General features: G+C 42.5%; 1 protein-coding gene across 10 annotated transcripts in view; it reads left to right on the forward strand.

Moving 5' to 3' along the window:
- Positions 1-14,113, forward strand: part of LDB2 (LIM domain binding 2) — a 486,472-nt gene extending 472,359 nt beyond the window's left edge. The window contains exons 6-9 of one of the 10 annotated variants that reach the window (XM_049887017.1): positions 2,192-2,315; positions 6,771-6,922; positions 9,573-9,715; positions 12,771-12,859. In XM_049887017.1, the coding sequence (XP_049742974.1) occupies positions 2,192-2,315; positions 6,771-6,922; positions 9,573-9,677 (381 nt within the window). In that variant the 3' untranslated portion in view covers positions 9,678-9,715; positions 12,771-12,859. The other 9 variants (XM_049887019.1, XM_049887018.1, XM_049887016.1 and 6 more) reach the window with 9 other exon arrangements.
- Positions 14,114-14,618: the final 505 nt, after the last annotated feature.

Here is a 14,618-nt window from a genome sequence, read left to right on the forward strand (position 1 = left end):
AGAGCTGGAAACCATTGGGAATATGCACATACCTTGCGTCTCTATTATCCTTCCTAAAATCCAGAATATGTAGGGCAGTGGGCATCAAACTTCAGTAGTATTTCTCAGAATTACATGATGATATGGTTTTGAATAAGCACTTGGCTACTAACTGAAATTTTGGCCATTCAAATCCATCCAGAGGCACCTCAGAATAAAGGCCTGGCTATGTACTGGAAAATCAGCCACTGAAATCTCTATGAATCACTGTTTTACTCTGACACATGTGAGGTCACCATGAGTGATAATCAACTCGATGGTAGTTGGTTTTTTTTTTGGTTTATGGTTTTTAAAAATGGAGATTCAGGGCCCTGCCTTCAGATCCCAGTGAAACAGAAGGGGCAGAGCCTGGGAGCCTGCATTTTTAATAAGCAACCCATTTGGCCCTGATGGAAGTGTTCTCAGACCCCACTTTGAGGAACATTGGTACAGAAAGATTCTCAGGTCTTTCTAAGAATTAGTCCTTCAATGCATCCATTCATCTGAGCCAAGGCTGGGAACACACATAAAAGACAAAGAGTTCATGGTCTAGTGGAGTAAACAGACTTGGAAGCAGTGGTTACAAATATAAGTTCATCTGTAGAGTGAAAGAGCTGGACGCTCTGGGAGTACGTACTATAAAAGAGGCCCCCAACTCATCCTGTGTGGGGAGAAGTACACAGTCAGGGCAGGGAGCCTTGGCAGAAGAAGGAACTAGGTTGTCAACCATGGGTGGGCCTCAGCCAGGAAGAGGGGAAGAAGAATTCCAGGTAGAGGAAGCCCATGGACACAGGCAATGTGGTCTCTTTTGGGAAGTGTTCAAGGTAATTGCTGGCCGAAGGGAAGGGGGTTACAAAGAAGCAAGGTAGTACATCTGTCTTTCATAATAAAATGATTTTTTTTTTCACCTGGGAAGGTGTGTTGCCAATATTTGCATCACTGTAATTGCAACAGCACAGGAGCCCTGGTGGTGCAGTGGTTAAGTGCTTGGGTGCTAACCAAAAGGTCAGCGATTTGAACCCACAAGCTGCTCTGTGGGAGAAAGATGTGGCAGTCTGCTTCCATAAACATGACAGCCTTGGAAACACTATGGGACAGTTTTATTCTGTCCTATAGGGTCACTGAAGCCCTGGTGGCACAGTGTTTAAGAGCTATGGCAGCTAACTAAAAGGTTGGCAGTTCGAATCCACCAGCAGCTCCTTGGAAACCCTATGGGACAGTTCTACTCTGTCCTATAGGGTCGCTGTGAGTCAGAATTGACTTAATGGCAACAGGTTTGGATTTTTGGTTTATAGGGTCAATATGAGTTGGAATTGACTAGACAGATCACAATAGCAACAACTGCCACAGCAGTTAATGTATTATTCTGTATCGTGGTCTTCATCCTCTTTGATATAGTACTTTCAATGCAGTGGTATTCTGATAGGCTTCCAACCGAGAAGGAATTCAGGAAAGTCCAAGGCAATACCAAATGGTTTTACCTTCTTGTTTCACTCATTAGTCTTTGTCATCAGTTGCCTTGGACCAAAATAAAGCTGAAAAATATAACCAAAGCAGGGAACGAGGTGACGCTGTGCAGAGACACAGAAAAACCTCCCATACCGGACAAACGTCAGCATATGTTATTTACATCTTTATCGTGTGTAAAACACAAATGGGTACATGAATAAAAGTAAAATAGGGTTCACCATCTGTCTTTGTAAGAAATAAGATCAAAAAGTACCTGTAGTTGTCAGTTGTTCTCCAAAGTTTAAAAGATAGATTTTAAAGTTTGATAATCTGCATAAGCTAGCATTGTTTAAGTCCCAGCATGTGGCTCTACAAACAGGAGTGACAGCCAGAAACCAGGACAGAATCAGAACATGCTATGCTCCACGGAACCATAGGAAGCGTCTGTACAGAAAGTGTCTTGCGTGTGTGTGTGTGCGTGTACGCGCATGCATGTGTGTGTATAGATCAGTTATAATGCCACATTACAAAGATACTACATTAAGTGGCTATACTCAAGTGTTGGTAATATTTCTTTTCCTCCAAACCTGTAGAGTGCAAATCAAAACCAGGGGAAAAAAGGACAGTATCCCTCAGCTTTCTAATTGATTCCAGCTGTTAACAGTATTTGTCGCAATTAATATCATCAAGTCGTGAAACACCAATGTCTTTGAACTCCTTGCAGTTGTGTGTAATACTGGAGCCAATGCAGGAGCTGATGTCGAGACATAAAACCTACAACCTCAGTCCACGCGACTGCCTGAAGACCTGCTTGTTCCAGAAGTGGCAGCGGATGGTGGCGCCCCCAGGTACCCTCTCGTTCTTCACCCTCCTTAGAACGCGTCTTCTATGGGGGGTAAAATGATATGAAAAAGAAGAAGGTGATCATTCATTTTATCAGGAAAAGTAGCTAATTGATATTCTGACCATGATTTTGGACTTAGAGATATTGAATTTGTGAAGAGCAAGCATCCTTAAAGATCCTCTAATACTGTTTCCTCATTTGCTGATCAGGACCTGAAGCCCAGAGAAGTAAAAGGACTTGTTCAAAGTTACCAAGAAGGTTGTTGACAAAGCCTAGATCAGAACCAGGTTCTCCTCTTTCCCAGTCCACTAGACCAGACAGCGGACTTCTCACGGCCTAGTGTTTTGGGTTGTGTTGTAGCTGTTTTGTTTTAAATGTTAGGAATAATGAAAAAGAAGGGGGGGGGGGCAAAAGAGGGAGAAAAGAAAAGGAAGGATGAAGGGAAGGGAGGGAGGGAGGCAGGAAGAAAGGAAGGGCGGAAAGAAAGAATAAAGTAAGGAACGAAGGAAACTAAAATAAATTTTGCTCTACTTTTTAAGATATTTCATATCAGAAGATACTCTGATCATGAAAAGAATGCATAAAAGATTCCATTTTTCTCACTTCCTTAGAATGCAGTGTAGATACCGTAGTCTCCTGCTGGGGTTCGGAAATTACCGCTTCGAGTCATCATTAATTGTCTTTCTCTCTAATACATTTTCACTCCCAGGCGTGTGTGGAGTCTCGTTGATCATAAAAGCAAAACATATCCATTCGCTAAAAGTTATTTTTATAAAGAGTAATTATGAACATGAGTCACATAGCTTTCTGAATCACAAAATATAATGGTCACCTTCTGCTGGTAATTGGCCTGGGGTGTTATGTAAAATGAATATAGAGCATTTAACCAAGTACATATTTAGAAAGCTGAGAATGTGAGCTTTATTTCCATTGAATAGTTGCACCCCTATCTTAAGGGGAATTTTAGACTTTTAGAACATTATTTTTCAAATATGTGAAAAGTGCTTAAATTGGCCTTGTTTTCTCTTTCAATATCAATAAGCCTTTACGGGGAAAAAAATACTCCATTCAACAAAAGCTTTGAGCACCTACATTTTCCAATATATACATATATAGTTCATATATTATTTGTTAATTCATCCATTTGTTCAACAGTTATTTCTTGATCTCCTAAAAGATGCCTGTTCTAGCCACAGGGGGTGGCTAGAATGAAATGGCCAAAACTGGCAGCCTTCACGAAGCTCCCTTTCATCTTATTGAATCCTCACAACAACCTTATAAGATATTGACTATCATCCTCATTTTGTGTAGTGGGTCCTGAGGCTTAAAGAAGGAGTTTGCCAAGCTTGGTCTCATAGCTAGTAAATGAAGGAGGTATGTGTAACAGCCAGGGTGTTTTGGTTTTTTTTTTTTTTTTTTTTTTGTCTCCAAAGTCCATGTCTTTTCTCTTGAAGCTTCCTGCAGTTGATGGAAATAATCCAGGAATGTGCAGTTTAGTATAAACCCATTGTTGTCAAGTTGATTCTATTTATCCCAAATTCTGTAAATAATGAACAGATTCCTATATATATAGCAGATTTACATTTTTTAGATCTAAGAAAGAAGATCTAAAAAATGTAAATCTGTTTTTTAAGAAAGAAGAGGAGCCCTGGTGGCATAGTAGTTAAACTGCTAACTGAATGGCCAGTGGTTGGTCTCCACTCTGCTGGAGAAAGATGTAGTAGTCTACTTCTGTAAAGATTTACAGCCTTGGAAACCCTATGGGCCAGTTCTACTCTGTCCTGTAGGGTTGCTATGGGTCAAAATCAACTTGACAACAAAGGCTTTTTTGTTTTTAAGGAAGAAGATGCTTGTCAGGGGCAGACAAGTATTTGCTTGTCTTTAGAATGTCCAGCGCCACTCTTCTTCCAGCTTCATGACCTGAAATAATTCCAGCTCTGTCCCCCTTACCTTCAGATTGAATGCCATAACTCTATTAAAGGACACGGTTGACCCTTTGATAAAAATCTTTGAGCATTGTTGCTGTTGTTAGATGCTGCCAAGTCGACTCTGGCTCATGGCGACCTTATGTACAACAGAAGGAAACGTTGCCTGGTTCAGCATCACCCTCACAGTCACCAGCATGTCTGAGTCCCTTGTTTAGCTATTGTTCCAATCCACCTTACCAAGGGTCTCCTATGCACTCACTGGCCTTCCACTTCACCAAACATAATGTCCTCTTTTAGTAACTAATCTCTCCGGATGATGTGACCAAAGCAAGCAAGTCAACGATATTCTGTTGTGATAGATAAGGTTTTTGTTGGCTAATTTTTTAAAGTAGATTTCCAGGCCTTTCTTCCTAGTGTCTTCTTAGTCTGGAAGCTCCACTGAAACCTCTTCACTGTGGGTGACTCTGTTGGTGTTAGAAATATTGGTGGCATAGCTTCCAGCATCACAGCAACATGCAAGCCACCACAGTATGACAGACTGACAAAAGGAAGAAATTGTTTATGAAATAAAAAATGGTGTATAAGTAAGGAACATAATCTCCATATTTTCATCAAAAGCCAGAGGTAATTTAGTAAAGTAAGTGGAAACCCTGGTGACGTAGTGGTTAAGAGCTACAGCTGCTAACCAAAAGGTCAGCAGTTGGAACCCACTAGGCACTCCTTGGAAACTCTATGGGGCAGTTCTGCTCTGTCCTATAGGGTCGCTATGAGTTAGAAGCCACTCGATGGCAGTGGGTTTGTTTTTTTTTTTTTTTTTTTTTTTTTGGTTTATGTGGTCTTTGAACTGAACCTTAAAGGAGACGCTCCCTCATTGTCCATCAGAGGCAGCCTAGGTGTTTTAATAAATGTTACCAAGTCCTCTCACTTAGTTTCACTATGGCCCTGGGTTACCTTCTTTCCATCAGGGTTGAGTCTAGAATAGGATTAGAAAGAGATGCTTTTACTTGCTGTATACAAGGCTTCTGAAGCTATGGCCAGGCTTAGGGAGATGAGAGGTAGTATAGATCTGAGCTCCAATACTTACTAGGTACATAAATTTTGGCAAGTTACTAAACTTTTCTGTGCCTTAGTTTTCTTAGTCATAAAATAAAGATTATAGTCATAGCAAGCAATTAATAGGATTGTTATGAAAATAAAACATTTAATACATTTTAAAATGTTAAAAATAGTGCCTGCCACACAGTAAGCCTTGCTCAATACATATATATTAAATAATTCAAAACATTCCTCTTATAACACATTACCATGGGTCTCTGAATTTACATTAAGGCTTCATTCCTTCCTTCAGATACAAAATGTGTGTCTCAACTGCCAAACAAGCCTTTGATAGGCTTAGCTTTCCTCCAGTAATAATGCTGGCTACAGCATACATCATTTCCAGTGATTTTGAAATTAGTGGCATTTTTAAACTGCTGGGTCAGAACATAGCTATTTCTACTGAGCTTGGAAATCCCTAAGTTCCATATCCACAGCTAATAGAACTGCTGCTTCCTCTTCCTTTTACTTGAGAATTTCAAGGTATAATAGAACTAGGTTGCAATACGACACTTAGCCAGTAGATGCTGCTATTACATGCTGGTTAACTGTGCAAAGTTTATACTTTCTTTAGTACCTTAGAGGCTTCCTAGGGAGCCCAGAAGCCCTCCCTTTGTTATAAATAAAAAGTTATTGTTAGTTGTCAGCTCCAACTCATGGCAACCCATGTATAACAGAACAAATCATTACCTGTGACATCTTTACAATCATTGATATCCCAGAGTCCATGGTAGTGGCCACTTTCTATTTCAGGTACCTTCCAACCTAGGAAGCTCATCTTCTTCCAGCACTGTATCAGATAATATTCTGTTGTGATCCATAGGGTTTTCACTGACTAATTTTTGGAAGTAGATCTCTAGACCTTTTTTCCTAGTCTGCCTTAGACTGAAAGTTCTCTTGAAACCTGTCCCCTATGGGTAACCCTGCTAGTATTTGAAATACCAATAGCATAACTTCTAGCATCATAGTAACACTAAAGACATCACAATAAGACAAACCGACAGACGGAAGGTGGAAGGAGAAGGTAGAACAAGTAAAAAATATATTTTTTCAAAGTTTTATAACAGTGATAATATTTTTAATTCAACTAAGAAAGCATTGGCAGCAAGAATTATTCATAGCTCACCTACCCCTAAAATATATTAATAGATTGCAGTCAGATATATAAAATTAGAAAGAACGATAAAAATTTTATCTCTATACAAAAGAGCTCCACACATTTTAATGCCAAAAATAAATCAACATTTTTCTCCTCTCTCTTTTTTTTTTTTCCTTTTGTGTGTGTATGTGTAAAGTTCAAAGAAATGGAAAAAATGAAGAGTCTATTCTTTTGTAATTTACTAACACAGCTTCATTGGAGGGACAGGATTCTGGTGGTTGGTTTCCCCAATGCTTTTAGCCTAGAACTGATCCCTCTTCCCTTCCTCATATTGCAGCAGAACCCACAAGGCAACCGACCACTAAACGGAGAAAAAGAAAAAACTCCACCAGCAGCACTTCCAACAGCAGCGCCGGGAACAACGCCAATAGCACTGGCAGCAAGAAGAAGACCCCGGCCACAAACCTGAGTCTGTCCAGTCAGGTACCTGTAAGTCTCACTTTCCTTTTAGGCCTGACCTCCCGCCTTTGCCCATTTTCCTATTAAAGGGGCCCATGTGAAAGTCTCTTTTAGCTGCAGAGCCATTCTGGGCAGGTTGGAGGTGAGGGAGGGGCTGGGATAGGAGGAAGTCTGCCTTCGAAAGCTTCCCCTGCAAACGGGGAGTTAGAAAGAAATAATAAAAGTCTATGCTGCAATGGGACCTGAATTAAAAAGCCGTCAGAGTCACAGACAGGAGATATGTCACTTAAGGTTTAATTAAAATATCACTTAGCAGCATGCTCATCAGAGACCCTGAGCTCCACCGGAAACGAGCTCCGGGAGCTTAGGCTCCGTATCATAATTTGACTTGGGCGTTCCCAACATGGGTGTCCCCTCCTATTTTAAAAGACACAGGTAATTAACTCACAGCCACTAAAAGTGCTGCCCAATGGATTTTGCTTTGCCCGTTTCATCAGCTCAGGGGAGGATCAAGACCAGGGCATGAAAATTTGGTCTCTCTTGACCTCTTGACCCCTTTCTTTTATTTCTGGGTCTTGGCAAAGGAAACTGGCCACTGCAAAGGGGCCACCTTTGAACCCCAAAGCTGACATCCGAGGGTAACCCCCAAAATGTGCTAGAACTTTCCATCCCTCAATGTAATTATTCTTCATCTCCTATGACTTCTTCTCAAACTCTGCCGTTTCTGTCTAGTTCTTTCATGACTTCTGACTCATTCCTGGACCCAGTATTGCACTGTTTATTGCTTTTAAATGTTAGTGCTTCCTTAAGCATCTGTTTTCTCATCTCCCTTCCACGATACCTTCTTTCCTTCTTTGCTGCCGTGATCACCTCACTCTGTCACTAGACGTTTAACTGTCCTTTGAAACCTGACTGTTTCCTGGTGCTTTGTGGATATCCTATAGCTACTCTGCCTTTGGAAGTGTTCCCTGCTTCTCGTTACTTCTCTCAGCCAGTACAGCTGGAGCCTTTCCCTCTACTTCCACTTTTGTCTCTGTTGGTCTGTTGGCCTCCCCTTCTCATCCCAATCCTGCCCCATCTCTCCATGTGAGTGAAGCTTTTACAAGGGATTTCTAATTTACTTTCAGATATGCCTTTCAAATCTGCCCCCACCACATTTAGCCATTTTCGTTTGGTCAGTTCTCTTTGGCCAAAACCACCCCATAGGCAACCTGAGAATTACCTGAGCCATTGGGAATCTTCTCCTATCTTCTGTGGACAGGGAATATGGTTTCTATTCCCAACGTATGAATGAGAAAGAAAGAGTCATGGAAAGAGTGACCAGCCTGCTGGGAGAGGTACCATTTTAATTATAAGACTATTAGGAATTGTAGTTCTCAAACAATTCCAAGGTCCCTTCTGTTCTCTGAACTGGGCCTCACACATATCACCCCTGAGAGCCAGGCCGAAAAAAAAAAAAAAAAAAATTGTCAAATGAGGAAAACTGAGTCTCTCTCTGAATGTACCAATAAGTTATACCCACTTCTGAAAAAGAACATGCAAGCCACCCAGTTAGTCAACTAATCCTGGAGTTTTAGAAACTAACATTTGTTAGTTTCATCTGGCAAATGAAGAAAATGCATTCCAGAGAACACTGACAATAGTAAGATTTAAAAAAAAAAAAAAAAAAACAAAAACAGACCCCGTCATTGAAGACTTCAATGTCTAATCTAAGGATGGCAAAGAGGTTTCCTCTCTCCTACCAGTTCCATCCCTGGTGTCAGCTGCACAGAGTACAGTATTGAGGATTCTGGGTCCCAGACTGGGTTTGGTGTACCATCCGTTAGTGATGTCTGCTGTGCCATCCATTAGTGATGTCTGCCATGCCATCCATTAGTGATGTCTGCTGTGCCATCCATTAGTGATGTCTGCCATGGATGGAGAAGATGTTTTAGTTGGAATGATTTTTCTTTAAGAAACCAAAAAAAAAAAAACCAAACCCACTGCCTTCGAGTCAATTCTGACTCATAGCGACCCTACAAGACAGGGTAGAGCTGCCCCACAGGGTTTCCAAAGAGCGCCTGGCAGATTCAAACTGCTGACCTTTTGGTTAGCAGCTGTAGCACTTAACCACTATGCCACCAGGGTTTCCTTACTTTAAGAGCACATGTTTTTTTTCTACTCCGTAATGCTCCTTTCCTCCAAATCAACAACTGCATTTTAGCGGAAGATACTTGTATCAAGAGGGTTTTTAACAAGTAAGACCCTTTGGACTTTTTGAAGACAAGACACGGTTAGAAAGTGAGAGTTGAATTTCAACACTATCCCCATACTGAGCAATTAAAAACATTTTAATTAAGTAAAACGTACAGCTGGCCAAGATCGGCAAGGAAGGCAACCAGGTTAGGAGATACGAAAATTTTTATGTGTACCATATTCGAACGAGCTTTAAATGATGAGCATTTGGGTGGCTTGTACTGACCACATCATTTAACCCTATCTACTGAATGACCAACGATATTTTACTGTTCAAATAGAAATGCCATCTGTAGGTATTCCCTGTCTGCTCCAAAGGCACGAACAGATTGAGTGAGCAACTGCGACCACAGTTGTGGTCCACTAAGCTGCCGAGGCAGCAAGGTGTGCGCCTGGTGAGGACTAGGGTTTAATCCTTGGATTCTGCTTCTCACTCCATGAGCAGGGGCTAGGAGCGATCCCGAACTGCAGCCTCAACCCTGGGAGGGATGGAGACCTGTGTCATTCAACAGCAGTGACCCCTTCTGGCCAATTTAAGGAGAAGCATTGAGGGGCCCTGAAAGGAGTCACTTCCAGTCCTCCTCAGAGGTTGGTGGTCCTTGCACGGGGAATTAGTAAGAAGATGTGATAGGGGCAAGAGCTGGCGGCAGCTCCAGGCCTCCAGCCGAGGAGCAGAGGTCTGCCTCCTGGGGAGCCAAGGGCATATGGACTACTTGCAAAGGGATCCATATTGCCTCCTGTGGGATACACTAGAGAGCAGAGACGGGAAGGCAATGTACTCTCACTGCCGACGTTGGGGGGTTTTTGAAAGACGCGGGGTTGGGGGAGATACTGACAACATCCCGTAACTAGAGGCAGTTCGGAATGCGTATTGTGTCCCATATGCTTCTTGTGAGACTGCCAGAGCAGAGAACCACTGTATTCTCCTAGCCTATCCTAACCTACCCTGGTCTAGAGGTTTAGAAGAGCCACTTAGAGACGTGTAAACATACTTACGTAAGTGGTCTCAAGTACCTAGGTGCATTTGAAGTCCTCAGTGCAAACTCACATGTCTCTTGTAGCTCACCTTCTAACAGTCACTCAGTCAAGTGCACATACACACACACAAACACACACACAGGATTAGGTATCTGGCTAAGGATATTTTCTGTAAGCAGTAAAGCAAATGTGGCATATCTGAAATATAGGATGCTTAAAAGTACCTATGCCCGGTCATCTTTGACAGCAGTTCATAACACAGAGATGTAGCCAACATAGCACAAATGTAGATTAGCTTCGCTTGCAGTGATTCGAACCACTATCTTTACAGCACTTTTCTTGAATAACTATTGTTTTCTAATACAATGCACCTGGAAGGTTGAGAACTTTCCTTCTAATACCATGCTTAATATGGCTTCTTCTTGTTTCTATCCTCTTCTCTGAAATGATGCGTACCTTCTCAAGCTCTCCCAGCCTCTCTCAATGACCTTATAGTCATGATACTAATGCAGATCCATGTGGGAGCTTCTAACATCCTTCTCCTGCCCCCATGAGACCTTATGCATGAATGTTCCAACCCTTTCAAGGTGTGCTGCACACAAATCATCAAATGAGATTAACCCTCCATGTCATCCTCTGGCCAAACTTGCCGTAGTCTTTTCACTTACCATTGTTCTTCATCATTAGTGTGGTCTTCTAATTGCCTGTAACTAAGTGACACTTTCTTATACCAGACACCCCCAATGAGTAGAATGGCAGCTGCCCCAGCTAACCCAATAATGTTCACATCTCCATGGTGGCCAAGTTCCAGCTGAAATCCTATTAGAATTCCTGCCACTCAGAAGCATCGTACCTATTTTACATCTCACCTTCGAGAAGCCTCATGAGTCTGCTTACGTGTCAGTGTCATGCTTGGTTCTTATTGCATAATAAAGATGTTCTTGAGTGCACACATTGGCATATCCTACCAGTACGTTTACCAGTACCTTCATGGCTGGGTGTACCAAGGTCATACTCTAGGCATTAACTTTATCTGGGACATTTGTTTTGAGTCATTTTGATCAATTCCCAAGAAGGATTAGTCAGAAACACATTTTAAAACCTGTTGATGATCTTCTCTAATTCTAGAGATTCTAGTTCTACCACTGGGTGGGAAAAAAAGAACAACTAAAACAACATTGCCGATGCCAAAATTGACCAGGTGATAAGTGAGGGATTTGTTCAATGGGCACCTTCAAAATTCAAGAGGGGATTTGAGAGCCTCCTGGATCTTCTCCTGACCATGGGCAGTCTTCTATTCTACCACCCCAGGAAAGCCCTCTTGACAAAGCCTCAATGACAAGCATTTTTGCCCAGTTGTCACGGTGCTTTATGGAATTTGCCTTCTTAGCAGAAAGCCCACCATTACATCTCCAAAAGCGCTGTGGCCCTGCTTTTCCTGGCCTCTGTGGAGGCTCCTAGCGGTTGGTCACTCTCATGGAGTCACTGCACTTTTAAGTGGAATATTGCTCAGAGCCTGCCCAGAAGTGTCCATCTGACAGGTGTCCTGTCCCATGCCCAGGTCACCCATCAACCCCATTTGGTCCCCTTTGAACAAAGAGGCCGGAGCTGTGCCCTGTGTATGCATCTTTCTCCCCCGTCCCTGTGCCTCTCCAGGCGTGGCCTCCAAGATGCTCCCAGCTACAGTAGGTGGCTTCCTTGTTTGCATGGAAGGACAATTTGTGCTTAAAGGAGTGATGAGATGAATTCTTCTTGCACGTTCCCCAATTTGATGACGACCAGCTTCATCAGTGTAATTATAATGAGTGCTCTTCATCTTCCTTTTACGGCACCAGCTGGACACACTGGTCCTCTTTGCTGCCCAGACTGGTGGCAGGGCTGCCTGTGTGGGGATAGGTGACAGGCACCGTAAAATAACAGATGGTAAATTCAGGGCTTGTTGGCAATCAGCAGGTTTTTGCTAATGACTTAATTAGCTATGCAAATTGTCAAATCAGTGTGAACATTGTTTTTATCGAAAACTTTACCTAAATTAATTACCATAATTAAGTAGCAGAATGTCAAGGATATTGGCTGCATAAAAGGGCCTGGCTGAGTAGAGAAAGGAGAGATTCTGTCTCCAGTTAAAACGTATACCGTCCTCGGGACAGAGAAAATACTGTTTGGAAAGAGTGGCCTGAGTGTTAAAGACTGGTGGCTCACAGATGCCTCTGTTCGCCACTAGTTTCCAAAGCCACTCACAGGCCCAAGTAAGAGTGGCGGATTTTTGGAGGTATGGCAAAGCACCCCACAGAAGGTTCCACACAGCCCGCTAAAAAGTCCCCCAGGTCAGCCAGTTAAAAGTGTGGCTTTTTTTTTTTTTTTTTTTTTAATTTTGGAAAATCCATTTTTTTATTTCTGCAGATTGCTAGCATTGCCCTCTCCGGTGTCAGGCTGCACACTAAGGACATAAACTCGCGTGGTTGTTACACAGCAGGAGGCGATGTTTATTTCCTGTAGAAATCAGATACGCGTCTCGGCCCCCCGCCCCCCAACCTGGACACTTGACCCCATTGTACATTACACGAGTGTCTGTCCTAGCTTCCCCGACTCCTCCCACGATTGTTTTACGCTGCACTTCTCTCTCCCAAGGTTCCCCTGTAATAATGTCAGCTGCTGTTCACAGGACGTGATGGTGGTAGGAGAGCCAACTCTGATGGGAGGAGAGTTTGGGGACGAGGACGAAAGGCTAATCACTAGATTAGAAAACACGCAGTATGATGCGGCCAACGGCATGGACGACGAGGAGGACTTCAACAATTCCCCCGCCCTGGGGAACAACAGCCCTTGGAGCAGTAAACCGCCTGCCACTCAAGAGACCAAATCAGAAAACCCCCCACCCCAGGCTTCCCAATAAGAATGTCTGCACCTACATCCATTCTCAATAGGCCAGTGGGTCAGAATTACTGTTCCGGGTCTTTACTCACAGGAGAGAAAAGAGGAGAAATGTACAAACTTTTCCACGCAAATACCTATTTCTAAACCACAATGATCTGATTCTCTTCCACTATTTTTTTTTTAATTGAAAGGATCATTCCAAACAAGCTTCTGTGACCGTACCTTGGAGGCTTTCGCAGGTCCTGCAGATACTGGCACTGATTGTAATTAAAGCCAGTAAACGCTAGCGCAGCTCCTGGCAGGTTTTTAATACCACGTTTGTGTTGATTTTCCTTTTCACCCATCCAGCGACGGCCATAGAGTCCCTAAGTCCTCAGTGCTCAGGATCTCATTCATTCTGCCGATGACTTTTTAATATTGTAAAATATCTTCTGCTTTTTGACTTGCATCTGAAGGGTTCTTGTTTCAGTAAAAAATGAAAAGAAAAAAAAAATCCACTTTTGGGTTGCCATGTACTTTTCTTTCTTTTCTTTCACATTTGCTTTCATTGGGTAACAGCTAAAAGGGCCCAGTGAGGAGATTTATGGTAAAGCTGTTGTCAGTTGGTTCTTGAGTAATTTAGCCCGAGAGCTGAAACAAGAAACGTCTTTTTGTCGTCCAAGACACAAAGGCAGATTTTTATGTGAAGAAAGACACTTGGCCCCGGAGAATTTATGCGTTTGTAAAATTGCTGTTGATCCAAATATTTTCAAGCCATGTAATCCATTAATTTTGTGGGCAGTTTAATAAATCTGAAACTTTTTTTTTTATTGTATCTGAGTTGACTGTTCTTTCTTTTCATAGTACATTTCTTGTATAATACTTTGTAAAGCCCTCAGCTGGTTCTTTTATGGGGACTTTTCTTTTTGGGGCAATTCCAGTGTATTTATGTGAAACTTTATAAGAGAACTAATTTTCCATTTGCATATTAATATGTTCCTCTACAAATGTAAAGACACAGTGGCTCCGTGTGTTATCTAACAGCTGTATTTTATGTATGCTTTCCTGATAAGTGTGCCAATAATAAACTGTGTTAACAACCAAAGCAAATGAACCTGGCTGTTTATAAGTACAGGGGTAGAAATCTGCCCACAGATTATGAGAAAGGGTGAGCTTGGATTTACGGTCCAGACTCCAAATGGGGAAGAATTGGTAAACCTGTGCCTTCTCTTTTAAAACATGGTCCCCTCCCCATTTACTACAATTTCGTTCCTGTGCAGACATAGGGGCGCATTCTCTGTGCCGGGCACTGTGCCGGCTGAGGATACAATGATGAGAAAGGAGGAACTGGCTTTGTGCTCCTGGAGCTTGCTATCAGTAGGAATGACAGCGGCTCCCATGGGCAGTACAGATGGTTAACGTGCTCGGCTGCTAACTGAGAGGTTGGAGGTTGAGTTCACCCAGAGGCACCTTGGAAGAAAGACTTGGAGATCCACTTCCAAAAACTCAGCCATTGAAAACCCTATGGTACACAGTTCTACTCTGACATACATGGGGTCACCATGAGTTGGAGGTGACTCATGGCAACTGGGTGGTCCCGTTCACTGAGTGCTTCCTCTGCACCAGTCAGCTCTAAACTTTCTTAATGCTCACAGAC

Source organism: Elephas maximus, chromosome 5 (genome assembly GCF_024166365.1).
Source record: "Elephas maximus indicus isolate mEleMax1 chromosome 5, mEleMax1 primary haplotype, whole genome shotgun sequence".
NCBI lineage: Eukaryota > Metazoa > Chordata > Mammalia > Proboscidea > Elephantidae > Elephas > Elephas maximus.